Here is a 19,632-nt window from a genome sequence, read left to right as displayed (position 1 = left end):
CTGACAGAAATGCCTCCCGTCGGTCAAGAAACTCGTCAAGGTATGGCCAGAAATTATATTTTTTCAAAGTGAGTTCATATCCTTCATTCAGTTATCATTTTCACATGGGACAATGATAGCTGGCACTGAATACCTACATTTAGCAGCTGCCAGAGGCTTCTAACTTTCCTTAGTAGTCAGGTCCAGACTTCCACTGAGTCTTATCCCAGTAGTATTCACACACTTCATGTCTATAACCTCTCTGAACATAAATTAATGTTCCCATGCAACACCTCTTATGAGTAGCTGACCAATAAAGGAAAACATGATTTAATACATCATTTCATGTTTAAACTTGGAGCTCTAAGGAAAACCTCCCTGCTTACTGTGGATTAATGAATTAGCCATGTAGCCATGCAAAAGATAAGTGCGTTCTACAAGTGCTTTCTTTGTGGCATTACATATATGTGGAGCTGTGATTATTTTTAAACTAATAATTTGGAGGTCATTTTAAAGAGCAAGTGATTACAATAAGTTGGTTATGGTGTTCTTTTTACTCTACTACAGAAAGATAGACTTAAGAAAAAAACTCTAACTTGTCTCGCAAACTACAGATCTTTCAAGTCCACCACTTCAGATCTCGAGACAATAATGTTTTCCTTTAATTGTTTCAAGAGCCATTCCACCACTTTCCTTCAGAAAGACCAGAGCGGAAAGCCAGTGAAATTCACCAGCTTTCCGTTTCAGAACATCTGCGACAACAGACCTCATGTAGAAAACTTTCCAACTCAAAGTTGAAAAAGATGAATGGTCAGTATTCTTCCGGCTCCTGCACCATTTGATTCCGTTTGAGACATTCAACAAGACCACTTTTGGTCTGCCCAAACCCTCTCTCCTTCTTTCTCTCAAACATGTTCAAATGCAGAGCATGAGCACGGATCAACTTTGAGGTTAGAATTTTTCCCAAATCGACTGACTGCTTCAAGAGTTTCCTCCCCTTCTTTCCCTCTCTGTCTGGCAGGAGGCGGTTTTGTAGAGTGAGGTTGGAGGGGTGTGAGAACTCCTCTTCTCAGTCTCTCTGCTCCGAGAACAATGTCCTCAGCCAACAAACTTTTGGTGTGGAGGAGAGGTGGCAGGGATGTGACTCCTGTGTCCCCAATGAGGATCCACGACCTTTCACCCCTCGACTCATCATCGAAGGGCTCGTCGCTCCGACGGTGCTACCCGGGCGTATGCTGCTTCTCCTTTTCTCAGTGTGCGAGCAGCGCCTTCTCTCTCCCTCCTCCTCTCTCGTCTGTCCAGCTCTACCCCCATTTTGCTCTCACTCTTGTGATTGGTTGGTTTCTCTCGGTCTCTTTCCTGTTGCTTTCACACAGTGGTGCTTCAGTTGTAGCAGTGGAAAACGGGTATCCATGTTTGTTCTTTTTTTAAATATTACCCAGATTAAAATGCCGACGAACTAAGCTCAGCACAGGCTTAGCTCCTTTTCCCACAACCTAAGAGTCAAATAAAACAAAGATTACTTTTATACCCTGACAAAGAGTAGATCTAAAACAGCTTCTGGTATCCTATTTACTCCACCTGATATTATGATATTACTAAACAACACATCTTACAGTAACTGTTGGCTTAGCTCATAGAATATAGAGCAAAACGTTCAAATGTAGTCTCTTACACTCTAGTACTGGGACAGTCCAGTCACACCATGTTGATAGGCTCTTTCCCCTTGGTAGGTGGAGTCTTGGGAGAGGGCCACGTCAATCTGGGACTTGAACTCATCGCCAAGGTAGCTGTCCTGTAAGAAAAACAGCAACGGAGAAGCTTTTAGCCTGCATGTACATGTCTATGTCAGACCAAGAACGTCTGCTATAAGACACCAATGGAAACGTTCTGCTGCCTTACCTGAGAGAGTTCAGGCTGGGAGAGGCCAGGCTGGCTCATCTGGGAGGGCTGGCTCATGGTGATGTAGCCCTGGGTGAGTGGTCCCTGGGAGAAGGGCTGGGAGCCCAGGTCCTGGCTGGCCTGGCTGCCACTCATGAGGCCCTGATGCACGCTGCCCCCGCCGTGGTTCCCCATGCCACGGCTCCTCTGGCGCCCACCTCGCGCCCCTCCGCCGCCTGCCTTACCCTTCATACCTCCACCACGGCCTGCTTGGGGGCCGTTGACCTGGCCCAGGTAGCCTGGCGGGGGCATGGGAGGCATGACCAGGTTGAAGGGGATGGGGATGTTCATGGAGGCCATGGGGCCCGGGCCAATCATGCCGATCTGGTCGTGGGTCTGGAAGTACATGTTGGATGTACGTCCTAGAAGGAAAACAAAGAGACCATATTGAACAACGGCAAAACAGGTACAGAGACACACAAGTTTACAGTTTGACGTCATCTCTCACCAGTGTTGCTGCGGTCATACACAGATCCAGGAATAAGAGCCTCTCTGGCATCATACATGGCTGTGCTCATGAAACGGCCCCCCTGAAGAACCCACACATAGAACAAACATTTCAGTAAGTCTGTAAACTGTAACACACACACAGTAGCCCATGTTCTTTTAACAATGGTGTACTGTCTACAGCCAAAGTAAATCATGAAAGTAAAACACCACATAAACATGTACATAATCCAACACACGTGTTTAAGGGGTGGGCGAGACTCACAGGGTTGATGGCGTTGACTAGCTTGCGGGGCTTGCTGAACTGCATGAGGCTCTCTCTCAGGTTGTTGAGGGGTCCCTCCACCAGAACCTTCTGCTCCTTGTAGTAGTTGAGCAGGTGGTTCCACAGAGGCTGCTTGGACAGGGCTTTGGGGTTGCCCACAATGATAACCCCATACCTACACACACACAGATAGGACACACTTCCATTCAAACACTTCCTTCACAGATACAGAAAATAATATGACGTAAATAATTACTCTTTGCAGTGTGACAGTACTTTGTTACTGCCCGAGTAATGATAACTTCTAAATCCTCACAGCAAAACGTTGACATAATTCCAAAGACAAATATTCAAAGTCTTGCAAAACTTGAAAGACAGGATAATGCTACGATTTTTCTCATTATCTGTTGAGCATCAGGAGACAAAGAGAATGGTCCAGGTGTTGTTTACCTGGCCCTGGTGAGAGCCACGTTGAGACGGCGCGGGTCGTTGAGGAAGCCGATGCCCTGGTGCTCGTTGGCTCTGACACAGGACAGGATGATGAAGTCCTTCTCTCTGCCCTGGAACGCATCAACGCTGGCTATCTCCACCTCCTAAGGACAGCCAAGAAACAGGAAAGCAATTAGATAAGCTAACATAGACGTATGCACCATTCCAGTCATCATCTGGCCTTCACTTAAAACATTCGAATGGATGAATGATTCCATGAGCACATTACTAAACCAATGTAAACTGGTTTATTTATATTTATGGACTCACATTACAAGCTATAATTATCTTTAAAACCTGCTACATTACAGTGAGAATATGACTGACAGACTTGAGTGCCGCAGCGGACCAGATTGATCACACATTTTACATCCAAGCCTGTGTGTTGTACCTGGTAGAGCTTGGTGTGGAGGGAGCCACTAAACTGCATGTACTGCACCAGGTAGGACCGCTGGCCCTCGTAGGGGGTGATGATCCCTATCTGGTCAGGCTTGGCCCCAGCCTTCAGCAGCCTGGTGGTGATCTTCTCCACGTTGGAAGCCTCAGTCCTGTACAGCGGGAGAGAGAGAAGAAAGCAAATTCACGAAACAAGCAAAATATGCCCTTTTTATGACTGGAGTCTGTCCGTTTGGTCAGTGTACGAAAGCACTGAAATGACATGACAAATGCTTTAGTTTGTCAAATACCTGTTTAGATAGGAGGTTCCAGAGCTTGCGATTTCCTCCTGGCCCAGGGTCACGTAGAAGAACATGGGCTTGTCTGGCTGTGGCCACTGGAAGTCAAAGCCTTTCTTGATGCGGTCAGCTGTGTAAATAAAATAGAAATGGGGAAAGGGAGTTAGTAAAATGTACATTAAGGTTAATCCAGATTTAAGTATAAATGAAGCCAATGTCATGTTTTACCTTTGTTTTGGGTGTTTGAAACTTGGTGAAAACTGAGTAAATCTGGCTGTTATAAGGAAATACATGATTGTTTTGTTTTCTTTGTCCTTCGAGACGGACTATCTAAACTTCCCAACCAGTTTGTACACAACAGGGAGTCCATTCCCCTCTTGCTGGCCAAGCACATCAGCAGGGCAAGCTCACCCTCACCTGTGTTTATGAAGGTTCTATAGACGGGTTGGTTGACAACGTTCCAAAAATGATGCGCGTAGTAAGTGTGGTGTTATGATTTTGAACGGTTAGATCGCTTGCAATAATGACTAGAAGCTGCCATGTTGTAAATCATAGTTGGCTCGTGTCAGCTCGTTGTATCTTGTTATTGATACCATGTCTTGACTCATGTCATGTCTATGCTAATATGGCTCAAATTCACTAGCTAGCTATCCAGCAACTGTAACGATGTATTTGAGCGACAACAAGTCCTCATTGTGCAAATGTATTTATGTTTTCATTAAACATTTGAAAACTGAATATAGTTTACATGTTGTCAACAATCTAAGCCAACTCAGTCTGTTCTGCCCCATAGTTGCGCACGTGTCGGTTTTGTTGGTAAACAACCAACCCGTCTACACACTGACCCCGACTTCCATGCCTCACTGACTTACCTGCGGTGACTCCGTTCTGCAGGGAGCCCTCATAGAAGATGTTGGAGGGGAAGGCGCTGAGGGCCGGGTGCATACGGTACTGCACCTGCAGACGGATGGGCCTGATGCCCAGCACCACCAGACGCTCAAACAGGGACTGGGACAGGCCTGCCTTGGCTGCCTTTTTACACATCACTACTGGACCCAGCTGGCAGTGGTCTCCCACCAGGATCAGCTGGAAAGAAACAAACAGAGAGAAATCATAGATTTAGTATGAATAGAAAGGCCATTCCAATTCAAATCCAATGTTGTGTGGTGTGGAAACTAGCATTGGGTGTAGTGTTTGCATATCACATCTCAGAGAACTTAGCCCCTGTCTCAGTGTTCTGCTCTTGCAACAACGTCAAATTCAACCAAGCACAGACATCCGGAGCAAGGTGATAAATGTAACTGCACTTTTCCCTCAGCAACAACCTTTGATAAACATTCTGTACGAGAAAGAGGGAGAAGTTGGGACCTGTCATGGAGCTAACTGACTGGACATCATTTTTCTTAGAGATTGCCCTGAGACGTACCTGCTTGGCCCCCAGTATGACAGGCACCATACACTCTGGCTCAGTGGCCTGGGTGCTCTCATCGATGAGGATTGAGCGGAACTGCATCTTGGCCAGGCGGGGGTCTCCTGCCCCCACACAGGTACAGCAGATCACGTCAGCATTCTGTGGAGCAGAGATGGGAGACGTGGTCAGTGATAATCAACTTGAGGAAGTAGACATTTATTTACAGTGGAATTATGTCATTTTTAGGACTTTGTTTTAAGGGAGAGTGTGGAATAGGGACAGGTGTTACCATGAGTAGTTCCCTCTCGGCGGTGCGCTTCAGGGCCCTGTAGCGCTTCTCATCAGAGGAGGACAGCTCCCCAGTCTCGTCCTTCAGCTGCTGGAGCTTCTGAAGCTCTGGTATACTGCACACAGATACAACAAAAAACACAAACTGACAAACCAGTACTCTTTAGTGTGGAGAAATGATGTAGCCTATGATGAAGGTTCAGGTTCAGAAAAGCTGCAAGACAGAGGAAAGGCCTCTGAACATGAACTGAGGATCTATGCTTTCAAACTGAGGCAACTCTCATTGCCCATAGCCAAGTTCTCAAGTGGAATCGATCATTTGTCTACTGAGATAGCGGGACACCTGATAAGATAAAGACACCGTTCCTCTCTCGATAGCAGTCCCAGGTTACCTGTCCATGTTGCGGATCTGGTTGTGCAGAGCCAGGAAGGACACAGGGGAGTCGATGGCCTCTCTGCTCTTGGCAGACAGCCTCACCACTTTCAGACCTGACATGTGGATCTTCTCAGTCAGCTGGTCTACCGCAATGTTACTGGGAGCGCACACCAGCACAGGCCTGAGGACACACACAACTAGTGTTAGGGATGGACAAAGTGCTTATAAACCTTTAGGTTGGTGAATTTAGAAAATCTGTATATGGTGTCCCCTATTAAGTGAGCACATCTTACCCGTTGCCCTGTCTGGCCAGGTGATACACTACAGTGGCGGAGGTGACAGTTTTCCCAGTGCCAGGGGGCCCCTGGATGAGACTGAGAGGACGCTGCAGCACAGTCTTCACAGCATACACCTTTGTGATGACACATTTTAAAATGCCAAACATTCAGCAAATATAGTTTTAGATGGGATAACTCAAATCTACTCATAGCTTCTGCATTTGGTAACACCCACCTGTGAGTGGTTGAGGTCAGGCAAGCCCTGGGCGGTGAAGCGTTTGGGCAGCTGACACTTGATGACCACGTCCTCCACCTCGTGACCCAGCAGCTTGTGGTAGATGTACCCGGACACAGAGGTCTCATCCACGGCAAAGGTCTTCAGGGCACTCTGCATCCTGGAGGAAAGTTTGAAACAGTGTGTAATAGTGAAGTCCATTGCCAAGCAAACCGAGCTCAACCCATTTGTTGCGTTTCATATCGATTGGTGTCAGAAGGTTCCTACCGGTCAAAGGAGGTGGATTTCCACACAAAGTCAACCTGGAAGTTATGTGGTACTTCCACGGGAGCCCCAGCACTGCTCCTCAGCTCAATGGCTATCTCATCACCATAGTCTATTGTCACAGGATTAAGGACTACACACAAACAAAACACCTATTCCTTCCAGAGACTAATGCAGAGATATTGGGGTGCTACTGAAAGGACAAAGTCAAACAGAGAGACAATCATTTCCAATCAAATGTTTGAATTTGAATAAAATGAGTAACTGAAGAGTAAACGGTAATATAAAATAAGAGCATAACGATTAAAAAACAACAGAAAAGATACTGTCTGGGACTTTGATGACATGTCCAATGCCTTTCCAGAGTGGGGCAAGGTCTCCCTTATACCTCAGGCAAATCTCATCACCCTGCATCAGGCGCATGTCTACAGAAACACAGTGAATAGTAGAAAAAAGAAGGAAAGCGAGGGCAAGGGAATTAGCTGATGAAAGGCACAATTTAGAATTTTAAGATTTTAGGACATTAGTCATACAAACACATAATCGTACACATTCAGACTCAGACTATAAGACACTCCGGCATGCTCGTCAGTGAGAATGCGAGGGAGGTTGTGGCCGGAATGGAATGGACATGGACCACTCGTGGACACTTTGTGACGTTGATGAACAAAAAATGAATTACCACCTGAGTCCGTCTTGGGAAGGCTGAAATAAGCAATCCGCTTTTTATTGAGTCCCAAGTCCCACCTGACAGTTATATTGTCTTGGGTCTGTGAAACAAACAGACAAGACAGCAATTAATTTACCATTTAAAACAAAACTGCCTTTACCTTCACATCCAAAAGCATGAGGAGCTAGCCTGAACACTCCAGCAGAAAACAGCGGAACTTACCTGGGACTCTTTGAGTTTCTTATCGTAGTCGGCCTCCAGTTTGACCAGGGGGCCAAAGATGTTCTGGTACTGGTAGGCATCCTCATAGCGCAGCAACACGTGCTGAGGCTCCTCGTCCACGCCGGGCTTCTCCAGGTCCTCCAGAGTGGCTGTGGGGTTTTCCTGAAGACACCCAGACAGACAGTCAAACAACAGCCATAGATAAAGAGAGTGCTGCTTACTCCGTTTGAGATTTAAAATTCCAAAATAAAAGCCAGTAGCTCTACACGACCAAAGTAAAAGGCCACTGGCCTACAGTAAGCTGCTGGGTTAACTCATGCTAAATGTACATTTAAGTCATTTAGCAGACGCTCTTATCCAGAGCCACTTACAGTAGTGAGTGCATATATTTTCACGTACTAGTCCCCCGTGGGAATCGAACCCACAGCCCTGGAGTTGCTAGCACCATGCTCTATCAATTGAGCCACACAGGACCATAAGGTAACTAAGGTAGCTTATGAACCTTCCAGAGCTCCTCCAGCTTGTTTATCTGCTGGGCGGTGATCTGGCGGGCCCGGAGCTGCTCCTGCTCTGAGGGGATCTTAACCAGCCAGGACAGGAAGCAGCGGTCCTGGATCAGCGGCTGCCACTGGGAGCTGTCCCAGTTGATGTCCTTCAGACTGCTCTGACTGGCACATGGCTGCCTGCATTACCAAAACAAACAATACGTCCATTAACGCACTCTACTACAAAATCCCTTTGATTCAATGATAAGAGCAATTGGATTATGGGTCTAAAAAGGGCCAAGAACATTTAGAGAAATATGATATCGGATCATTGTGAAACAGAATGGTACAACGAAGGTTAGTAAACACCATAGATCTGCTTTACCTGCAAAGCAGTACCACCACAGAGTCTGCCTTGGCAGGGATGAAGCCCAGGAGGAAGACGTTGCGACAGCCACAGTTGTAGCACTCCAGCACCGTCTCCCCCAGAGGACCGTCCTTGTGCAGAGTCACCTCCTTGGACTTGGCTCTGACCAGGTGGTTCACAATGTGGCTGAGAGAGAAGAATATGAAAAGATGTATCAACATTTATAAAATGTCCTTTGGGACTCCAAGTCTACATGTGCCTCTTTATGTGTGTGTATAGTCTACCACGTAGACATTTAAGCTACACAACAGACAGGAGCGGGTTGGTTGGTCTTTGAAACTTACCTGCCAGACGTATTGCCACGTCCATTGCAAAACCACTTCTTGCTGGTGTTGCAATACACCACGCAAGCAGGATCGTGAATGCCACAGTAACTGGGGGAAGCAAAACAAGGATAATGTCACAACTCTCAAATCTTTATGGGTAGGAAAACTATTTTTTCTTTAAAAATCTGCAAGACAGCACTATACGATGCATCAAATCTATTTATGAACATTACCTGCATGCATGAACTGGGAGGTCTTTAGTATAATAGCTGTCTTCCTCATCTTCTTCAAAGTTCAACTCTGCAAGAAGTTGACTTGCTTTCACAACAGGGTCATCCCCATTCTGCAGAACTCCATCAGGCCCATTCGCCTGGAGAAAACATGGAAATGTCAAGACAATAGCTGCGGGCAAAATAATGTCAATAACCTGGAAATGGACACCACAGATAAAAAATGTTTTAACTACAAGTGCATTTGACAGCTAGCTAACTAATTTACTATCAAATGTACTTGTAGCAAGCTCACAGCAGCTAGCTAGCATACCTGCTATGTAAAGCAGGCAGATAATGAATTTAAGAATGCTACACTCAGTGCCATGGCGTTATCAAGAAAATGACAGGCTGATTGACACTCCTGGTGTCCATCCCACAACGAGTACATGCAGATTAGCTCATGCTAACTGCTAAATTATATGTAAACATGCTAGCTAAGCTAACTGGTTAGCCAGCTGCGTGGCCTCTGGGACAGATGCATGTGTTTTCTTTGTAACTATACAGCTACTAGCGTGCTAGCTGTGCTTACATAGTTCCTTCTGCTAAACTAGTTAGCACGCTGGCTGGCTAGCTAGCTACCTACAAGGTTCCGTATTTACAATACCCTATAGCTTGTTAGCGAGTTTTTACTCGCTAGTTTGAAACCAAACAGGCAACAAAAATTACACGAACCTGGTTGTCCAACTGACTCTGCGTTTGGCCTGTTTGAGTCTGGCTCGGCAGAGTAAAATCCGTGAACTCATACTCCGAACCCTGGGTATCCGCTCCAAGCAACTCCGCTTCCTCCGTGTCCAGGAACGTGAGAGTCTGCGAGCTCGGCCCGTACGCCTCAACACTCATTTTCTACACCAACAGTGATATTTCAGAATTCTATTTTAAATTCGATAGCTAACGCAGCAATGTGTAGATATTCCTGCCAAAATTAAACGAACAAATATCGAAAAACCTAAGTACATGAATAAACTGAGAACACACGGCCTCGTTAGCCTCAACTCCCACTCGAAGTAATGACGTAACACCTTGCACACCGCACAAAATGCATAGAACACATAAAAGGTCGTTAAATTTGACAAAAGCTGGATCCCTTCTAGCCAGAACCACATTCAAAGAGTGTCCATGGCATGACGTTTACACATAAGGTGAATATTTTTCACAATCCTTGATTAGGCCTACAGTCAGAATTTGTTTATCATGAACGGTCATTTAGCATATGCTATTATCCAGAGAGACTTACCGGAGAAGTTAGGATTAAATGCCTTGTTCAAGGGTCACACCGATAGATGTTTTACCTAGTTGGCTCAAGGTATCAAACCAGCAACCTTTTGGTTATTAACCAAACTCTCTTAACCGCTGGGCTAACTGACGTCTCGCAAATGCTTACTCTTTCCTGATAATATTATGTAAGTAAGATGAAGTTCAATCGAATGCTTTCCAATTGCAATAGATGTAAATGATGAATTCATAGGAAGAAGAGCACATACAGTAGCCTACTATAGGTATACCAATAGTTATTTTACTTGGTCTGGATTAAGCTTATTGGCACATTTTTCTTTAAGTGGTTTAATCACAGCATTAGACCTGTTCCATATTCTGAATTATAAACTGGGTGGTTCAAGCCCTGAATGCTGATTGGCTGACAGCCGTGGTACATCAGACCGTATACCACGGGTATGACAAAACATTTATTTTTACTGCTCTAATTACGTTGGTAACCAGTTTATAATAGCAATAAGGCACCTTGGGGGTTTGTGGTATATGGCCAATTTACCAAGGCTAAGGGCTGGGTCCAGGCACTCCACATTGCGTCGTGCTTAAGAACAGTCCTTAGCCATGGTATATTGGCCATATACCACACCTCCTCGGGCCTTATTGCTTAAGTAGAGAATACTGATACCGAAGACAAAATAAACATTTTCATATCATTATTCATCACATTACAAATATTGATTGTATATGCAAAAAATTACCTGAGATAATAACACATGATTGAAGTATATTAATCAAAGAAAACATATTGTTGCGTCCTTATATTGTACACTATACAATATACAGATATTGTACAATTTCACAACAAATATTAAACACATGTTTAGAGATGATACAAGAAATGGCACGCTACATTAACCATTATGTCAAAGCGAGAGTGATTAGTGAGGGGAATAAGGAACTAAAAAGGGAACTATTTAAAATAGCCAGTCATACAGTTGTCAGGAGGATGTGGCTTAAAAGCACACCAGTGCACACTGGATATACAAAGATGATTCTCTCATCTACAGCACCGTTCATTGGACCATTACAGTCGCTTTGTGAAATACAGTCAAATATCCATACCCAGAGCCATAGATATACTATATGTGGATACCAGAGGAGGCTGGTGGGAGGAGCTATAGGAGGATGGGCTCATTGTAATGACTAAAGAGAGGGCTATCAGCGTTATCTGTCCTTAAATCTAGAATCCTTAGTTGCTACATCCATTTCGGGACTTATAAATTAATGCTATATTACCATTGATTCTTGAAGAATATAACTTATAAATGCCTCATGAGCTTAGTTCAACTTTCATACCCCATCAGAACCCAAAATATAAGCTTATTGTACTCCAATGTTTGTAAACAAACTAAATGTAAACAAACTCTGTATAGCCTCAAAACATGGTTAAAACTATATCATGGATGGTCCTTGAATATAGCTCTGTCTATGAATTTGAAAGTGGTTACATTTCTTCAGGCCCATCCCTCAGCTTTTTACCAAAACAGAGGCTGGGTCTCTGTTTTGTTATTGTTTCAATTACGGATTCCAGCTTTAAGTGCTTTATCTGTCAATTGGGGACAGGAGCAGTGAGTTGAGGACAGAGGTCACCAGAAGTCCTTCTTTAGTGAGCGTGCTGATGGTGCTGGTGGCTGCAGTGGTGGTGGTCGTGGTGGTGGTCATCATCCTCAGCTTGACCCACAAGCTCCAGCATCTCCCCCACTACGGCCTGCAAGGCTCTGCCTAGGTCCTGGGCACTGTAGGGCTTCTCCAGAGGAGGAACGTGCACAAACGCTGACCTGCCCTTCCCCAGGTACAGCGACGTGTAGTAGGTGTAGTCACACAGGTATCTGACCGGGACAAAGGTTAAGTTAGGGTTAAAGAGACAACAGAAGACATTCGCTTTTATCAGAATCAATGGATTTGCCATTTAGGTAAATGGGATTTCTGAAGCGGCAACTTCAGATTACAAAGGGATAGATCACCCACATTATTATATAACACTATCTTATCAATACCTATAAAGTATGCTACAATTAAAGATTTTGACGTTCATAGATAGGATACATTTGTAATTTGGGTGAACTATCCCTTTAATGTAGTTTCATTGAAAAACTATGAGATCAAAAATAGTGGCATGTGACAGGTTGAATGAGAGTAGAGTCGAGCACGGCACTCACCGGCCTGCGTCCTTTGATACTGACACTGCCACGCCCAGCCTTGAGGAGTTGACCCTCTTGCAGACCAGGTCCATGTCTATGACTGAATCGATGCAGTCAGGACCACCGTCCATGCAGCACTGAGAGTCTGGACAGAAGCTGCAGTTGTCCACCCGCTTGTAGCCGTGGTTGTGGCCACATTTCTCCAGGGTGACCGTGGTGGCTATCCCAGAGACCCCGACATGGACCACCAACTGTTGACCCATGGAGAAGAGGATGTGTATTAAATGTAGCCACCGTTAAATGAGTTATACCAATAAAGACTCTACATCATGTCATTAAGGGTTCACCTGCCGAACACTATTACTAATGCCTTTAACCATGCAGTAAAAAAATATACTGTGAGGAACAACACTTGACATTTGCTGTGATTTCCTGTGGCTACCTGTGGCTGATGCTGTTTCCATAGCAATGGCAGTAGACTCTGAACTGCCTGGTACTCCACTGGCACCTCACAGACATATAGATCCACACTCTGACCCAAGCCCAACCGCTCCAGTTCCTGTACACAGAGGAAACAGGAAGTGTGTAAGGAACAACAAACCCTATTTAATTCGATAAAGCTTTATTGTTCCATTTGAGATATTTGTTGTGCCTCATGATTGTAAAAACCGGTTGCTTTTACACCTGTTGTGATAACACTAATTACTATAGTAACAACATTGTATTCATACATTGTTAAATAGTGAAAAGTGATTACTTATTCATTGTTAAGTAATTAAGCATTTGCTGTTATGACAGAAGTGCTAAAGCAGACCATTCCTTATTCCACTTGTGTATTAACATGAAACGCTAATATCCACTTGTGTATTAACATGAAACGCTAATTTCGACTTGTGTATTAACATGAAACGCTAATATCCACTTGTGTATTAACATGAAACGCTAATATCCACTTGTGTATTAACAGGAAACGCTAATATCCATTAGGCTCTACTATGCAATAAAGTAATTATTCTTAAATGTGATACAATTTTGTGTTACTACTCATGTGGAAATCAATGTAAGGTGTTACCAATAAGAAGAGACCTCTTAATAATGCACCATACAGAACACGCAACAAACTCACTTACCTGCACTGCCACCCAGCTAGCATTCACGGTGTGATCGCCAAAAGGTTCAAACCCTTAAAAAAATATAGATGATATTGATAGTCTTTTAAGTCCTCACCTAGTAACACCAGTATACACCAATGTACACGAAGAATAAAAACTATTTTTTATAGCTGCTTATCACTCTAGGCCTATCTAAATGAAAGTCACAATAATCTTGGTCCTCTGTAGCTCAGCTGGTAGAGCACGGCGAGCACGGCGCTTGTAACGCCAAGGTAGTGGGTTCAATCCCCGGGACCACCCATACACAAAAATGTATGCACGCATGACTGTAAGTCGCTTTGGATAAAAGCGTCTGCTAAATGGCATATTATTATTATCTTAATTCGAAGTCTAAAGGTTATATCAAGTTAAATATGACCTATTACAACAGCTGACACGTACAGTCAATTGTAACACAATATATGCCAGTGAATGCATGGGTTTTATAGATGAGATGACACTATACTACAATTTCCATTTAAATTATATCGGAGAAGAGTAGGCTAAGAATATGCTTCTTGTCAACACGAATGTAGCCAGCATCATTCACAATAATATCGCAATAGTATCACGACAAGGCAAAAATGTATCTATAAATGGCTGAATGGCTACAACGATCCATAAATGGCTAACGTTACATTGTCGCCTCTGCCTTGATCTGTCTGTCATAGGTTGGTTTGCTCCTCTGCCTCACCATTACAATTCACACATTTCAACCTGACAGACAGGCTTTGTGAATGTAAGATGAAGATGCATAATACTGTACAGTAGACTGTCAGTAGTTGTACAGTAGTTGAGGAACAATGTCGTTTTCAAGATGACACAATATACAAGTCATTCCAAGCTTTAATAGTCAGGCAACTCATTTTAATCAACAGTTTATAGAGAACTGTCAGCAAACTATAAGATAGTATAGGGTACATAAATCACTTACCTGTCACTATTACCGTCCTTTTAGTCGACATCATTTGTGAGTTATAGTAAATTCAACAAGAATGTAATCTACTCTTTTAAAAACCTGATGAGTTGAGAATTCTTCCTCGATTCTCTTCCGCTATCTATTCATTATTTTTGCAAGAGCTCGAGCGAGCGTTCTCGGTTTTTTCCGGTCCTTCTACGCTGTTGACAACACTAGTCTATACCTCAACATCCAGCCACCTATCACCATCTACTGCAATGGAATTCATGCTCCCCACATAGCGCATGAGCTCATTAACTTGTCCAATTTGGCTTAACCTTTTGTTGAAATGACATATTATAACCGATGTGAAATGTCTAGCTAGTTAGCTGTGCGCGCTAGTAGCGTTTAATCGGCGACGTCACTCGCTCTGAGACTGAAGTAGTTGTTTACGTTAACCCTGTACGGGCGGTGGCTTTTGTGGAACGATAGATAGCTATGCTTCGTGGGTGACTGATATCAATGTGTTTTGAGGGTTCCTGGTTCGAGGCCAAGTTGAGGGATGGAAGCAAATCTCTGTTATATTGATGCTGTTGACCAGGATCAATCAGTTTTGCTCTGCCAAATGCTATTATATTGACAAGATAGCCCAGTGGAAATACATGTCCTCAATAGTCGACAGTATGAGTCGTAATACCCATAAAGACTAGCGGTCAAACAGGGAAATGGTTCCAATCGTTTTTTCACCATTCATTTTCCCCATAGGGGATTTTATAAACACTTAAAATAAGGTCTGTGTTTCGTGTAGGCTTTCCCTGCCGTGACATTTTGATAACCATGTAAATCTCTCTAGGACAAGGTGACTTTCATCTATATATTCGCCTGTATTTGTTTTTTTCTCCCCAATTTCGTGATATCCAATTGCAATCCAATTACGATCTTGTCTCATCGCTGCAACTCCCCAACGGGCTCGGGAGAGACAAAGGTCAAGTCATGCGTCCTCCAAAACTCACTCCTTAACACCTTCCCACTTAACCCGGAAGCCAGCCGCACCAATGTGTCGAAAGGAAACACAGTTCAACTGCGCCACTCAAGAGGCCCACATTACTAAACTTCTATTAGATCAAATAAGCCTTACATTATTTGACACTCTCTCATAGACCACCATACAAAAAATGGCTTATCTCACGAGGACAGATTTTGGGTGGAGTCAATCCTCCCTCTTCGCCTCTTCCTCTCTGGCTTCCCCAGCTGCTGGGATTGCTGCGGAGAAGGTGGAGGTCAAAGGGGGGTGAGTGTAACCGATGTGAAATGGCTAGCTAGTTAGCGGTGCCCACTAGTAGCGTTCAATCGGTGGCTTCACTCCCTCTGAGACCTTGAAGTACATTTACATTTACATTTTAGTCATTTAGCAGACGCTCTTATCCAGAGCGACTTACAGTTAGTGCATACATTATTTTTTTCATACCCCTTGTGGGAATCAAACCCATAACCCTGGCGTTGCAAACGCCATGCTACATCCCTGCCGGCCATTCCCTCCCCTACCCTGGACGACGCTGGGCCAATTGCCGCCCCATGGGTCTCCCGGTCGCATATTGATACATTTTTAAAGGCTTTCCAAAGCCACAAGATAGCACATTTTAATAAAATTTTGTTTATTAGGCCTTTCAATTCTTATGTTCAGAATCAGATTGATTTCCCCCATGCATTTATAATCGCTTTATTTGGTAATATTGACACTTTGCCTGTAATAAAATCTAATGTTTTCCCAACTCGCAAAATTGGGACAGCTTCAGCAGAATTGAGCAATCCCAGCCGTAGAAGCCTTTAAAGTCATAGCACCTGGTAGGGTATTCATTGTGTCAGCTATTGTACACTTCAGTACAAGCATGTAAATGTTGTTACATCTCACTTTAGCTCTCATCTTAGCTTTATCACATTTCTGTAAAGCAAGAAATTAATCCGTAAATAGAATTTGAGTGGAAAAATATATAATGAAAAACATTTGTATTATGTTGAAATACTCTTTAAAACCAGCTGGGTTGGTGTTTATGTTTTCATAAAGGCACTCCCATTTTGATATCTGTTTACCGTAACAACTTATGGTTTATATTCAGTCCATACCCCTGTTTCAGGACATGACTCATACATTCTAGCCACTGCCTTCTGAATGCCTGATTCTAAATGCCATGCTGAATATGGATGAAAAAAATAAAAGGCAGTTGTTTCTGTCAAAAATAGGAAGCTTTTGGTTGGTGTTCGTTTTTAATGTGCTGTGAAGAAAGGTGTAATCTATTCCAAAAAAATTGACATCAAAGGGAGATTACTTCACTAACGGAACATCTTTCAATTGATGACATCCTAACCATATGTATTTTGAATTCATTCTATTCTACAAAATCTGATTTTCCCTGAACGAACCATCATAGGCTATTTAATACACCATATACAGAATGCTGGAAGATTTTTATCTGAATATTGACGCCCACTTATAAATACACACACACACACACACACACACACACACACACAGTCTTAGTATAGTTAAACACGTACACACAGACACACAGCCCAATCGCCCATTCACCACCCTCGCATCCTTCAACAACCTCAATCCCCTTCCCCCATTCATTCACCTGCTCTTGCGTCACAGCCTATGTCAACGTTGCCATGGAAACAAATGATGCCCTTGCTATTCTGTGGTGCTGATACAGACAGTCTACGGACATCATCCCTTCCTACGGGGGGTTATTGTCTATTATGGCTGCCTAGAACCACCCGCTGCACTGGGCTATTCATAGCAACAGCAGACAGCCATCACCGTTTGGGGCTTTCTGTTCTGAGGTGGTGTATCTCTCATGTCTTATCCAGCAGATATCTGATATTTCTGGGCAGATACACTATATATACAAAAGTATGTGGACACCCTTTCAAATGAGTGGATTCAGCTATTTCAGCCACACTGATTGCTGACAGGTGTATAAACGTCAGCACAAGAACTGTTCGTCGGGAGCTTCATGAAAGGGGTTTCCATGGCTGAACAGCGTCGGCTGGAGTGGTGTTAAGCTCGCCGCCGTTGGACTCTGGAGCAGTGGAAACGCATTCTCTGGAGTGATGAATCACGCTTCACCATCTGGCAGTCCGACGGACAAATCTGGGTTTGGCAGATGCCAGGCGAACGCTACCTGCCCCAATGCATAGTGCCAACTGTAAAGTTTGGTGGATGAAGAATAATGCTCTGGGGTTGATTTTTATGGTTCGAGCTAGGCCCCTTAGTTCCAGTGAAGGGAAATCTTAACGCTACAGCATACAATAAAACAATATTTTTTTTTGTCATTTAGCAGACGCTCTTGTATACATTTTTGATTTTGACATTTTTCAATGACATTCTAGACGATTCTGTGCTTCCATTTATGTGCCAACAGTTTGGGGAAGGCCCTTTCCTGTTTCAGCATGACAATGCCCCCGTCCATAGCGAGGTCCATACAGAAATAGTTTGTTGAGATCGGTGTGGAAGAACTTGACTTGCCTGCACAGAGCCCTGACCTCAACCCCATCGAACACCTTTGGGATGAATTGGAACGCAGACTGCGAGCCAGGCCTAATCGCCCAACATCAGTGCCTGACCTCACTAATGCTCTAGAGGCTGAATGGAAGTAAGTCCCCGGAACAATGTTCCAACATCTAGTGGAAAGCCTTCCCAGAAGAGTGGAAGCTGTTATAGCAGCAAAGAGGGGACCAGCTCCATATTAATGCCCATGCTTTTGGAATGAGATGTTCGACGAGCAGGTGTCCACATACTTTTGGTCATGTAGTGTACAATATCCACTGCCATAACCAACAGATGAGCTATACACTGAGTGTATAAACATTAGGAACACCTTTCTAATATTAAGTTGCACCCCCTTTTGCCCTCAGAACATCCTCAATTCGTCGGGGCATGGACTCTACAAGGTGTCGGAAGCATTCCACAGGGATGCCGGCCCATGTTGACTCAAATGCTTCCCACAGTTGTGTCAAGTTGGCTGGATGTCCTTTGGGTGGTGGACCATTCTTGATACACACTGGAAACTGTTGAGCATGAAAAACCCAGCAGCGTTGCAGTTCTTGACACACTCAAACCGGTGCACCTGGCACCTACTACCATACCCCATGCAATGGCACTTAAATCACCCTGTGAATGGCACACATACACAATCCATATCTCAATTGTCTCAAGGCTTAAAAATCCTTAATTTTCCTGTTTCCTCCCCTTCATCTACACTGATTGAAGTGGATTTCACAAGTGACATCAATAAGGGATCATAGCTTTCACCTGGATTCACCTGGTCAGTCTATAGGCTACTAACCATTCTAAGAATATTGAGTTGAGTTCTTTGTCAAACATTGGCTGCTAAAAGAACAACATGGTTTCCTCATCCCTCTGCAGTATCTCCTTCCTAATTTTTGTTCAAACCTACCGGGAATTACTTCCCCAATAAAGCACCTCTTAGTTTATTTGCACCAAGCTGTGCAATCACTCTTAGAAATGTGTTTGGATTAGAAGACACAGTATTAATTTATGAGGTCAAATGTTTACATTCAGTGACTGACTGCATACCTAGGATTCCTGAGCCCATGTTTTTTATGTGCCTTGACTTGCTACAATCTATCCTCAGATGTATCCTTGTCTGCTTCTTTATCATCATATATCCTAAACTGGACAGAGCTGTGAGAATGTTGTCATCATATATCCTAGACTGGACAGAGCTATGAGAATGTTGTCATCATATATCCTAAACTGGACAGAGCTATGAGAATGTTGTCATCATATATCCTAAACTGGACAGAGCTGTGAGAATGTTGTCATCATATATCCTAAACTGGACAGAGCTATGATAATGTTGTCATCATATATCCTAAACTGGACAGAGCTATGAGAATGTTGTCATCATATATCCTAAACTGGACAGAGCTATGAGAATGTTGTCATCATATATCCTAAACTGGACAGAGCTATGAGAATGTTGTCATCATATATCCTAAACTGGACAGAGCTGTGAGAATGTTTGGAATTGGAACCACCATAGATCACTTGCAGTAGGCTGACACAATGACACAATGACACACACACACACACACACACACACACACACACACACACACACACACACACACACACAGACAGACAGAAAGAGTGTGTGT

At 43.8% G+C, this 19,632-nt stretch overlaps 2 protein-coding genes across 3 annotated transcripts; both read right to left on the bottom strand.

Annotated features, from left to right (window-relative positions):
• Positions 1 to 293: 293 nt before the first annotated feature.
• LOC121580771 (regulator of nonsense transcripts 1) lies at positions 294 to 10,009 on the bottom strand. Of its 2 annotated transcripts, none has more exons than XM_041895796.2 (23): positions 9,662 to 10,009; positions 8,951 to 9,087; positions 8,736 to 8,825; positions 8,410 to 8,577; positions 8,042 to 8,222; positions 7,540 to 7,701; positions 7,330 to 7,417; positions 6,974 to 7,072; positions 6,651 to 6,759; positions 6,384 to 6,543; positions 6,164 to 6,282; positions 5,887 to 6,051; positions 5,496 to 5,610; positions 5,222 to 5,365; positions 4,668 to 4,881; positions 3,808 to 3,925; positions 3,513 to 3,669; positions 3,083 to 3,225; positions 2,633 to 2,807; positions 2,369 to 2,450; positions 1,882 to 2,282; positions 1,655 to 1,774; positions 294 to 1,475 (listed from the first exon to the last, which is right to left on the bottom strand). In XM_041895796.2, the coding sequence occupies exons 1-22, from the start codon at positions 9,827 to 9,829 to the stop codon at positions 1,658 to 1,660; spliced, it is 3,312 nt and encodes a 1,103-aa protein (XP_041751730.2). In that variant the 5' UTR covers positions 9,830 to 10,009; the 3' UTR covers positions 294 to 1,475; positions 1,655 to 1,657. The 2 variants fall into 2 exon arrangements, with proteins under 2 accessions (XP_041751730.2, XP_041751732.2); XM_041895798.2 differs by having other exon boundaries at positions 7,333 to 7,417.
• Positions 10,010 to 11,722: 1,713 nt separating this feature from the next.
• LOC121580770 (pyroglutamyl-peptidase 1) lies at positions 11,723 to 14,919 on the bottom strand. Its single transcript, XM_041895795.2, has 5 exons — positions 14,485 to 14,919; positions 13,530 to 13,582; positions 12,842 to 12,958; positions 12,418 to 12,650; positions 11,723 to 12,087 (listed from the first exon to the last, which is right to left on the bottom strand). Exons 1-5 carry the CDS (start codon positions 14,516 to 14,518, stop codon positions 11,862 to 11,864), a joined length of 663 nt encoding a protein of 220 aa, XP_041751729.1. The 5' UTR covers positions 14,519 to 14,919; the 3' UTR covers positions 11,723 to 11,861.
• Positions 14,920 to 19,632: the final 4,713 nt, after the last annotated feature.

This window comes from Coregonus clupeaformis, chromosome 14 (assembly GCF_020615455.1).
Source record: "Coregonus clupeaformis isolate EN_2021a chromosome 14, ASM2061545v1, whole genome shotgun sequence".
Taxonomy (NCBI): Eukaryota; Metazoa; Chordata; class Actinopteri; order Salmoniformes; family Salmonidae; genus Coregonus; species Coregonus clupeaformis.
Note: the sequence above shows the minus strand (reverse complement) of the source record. Positions and strands in the feature narration are given on the sequence as shown.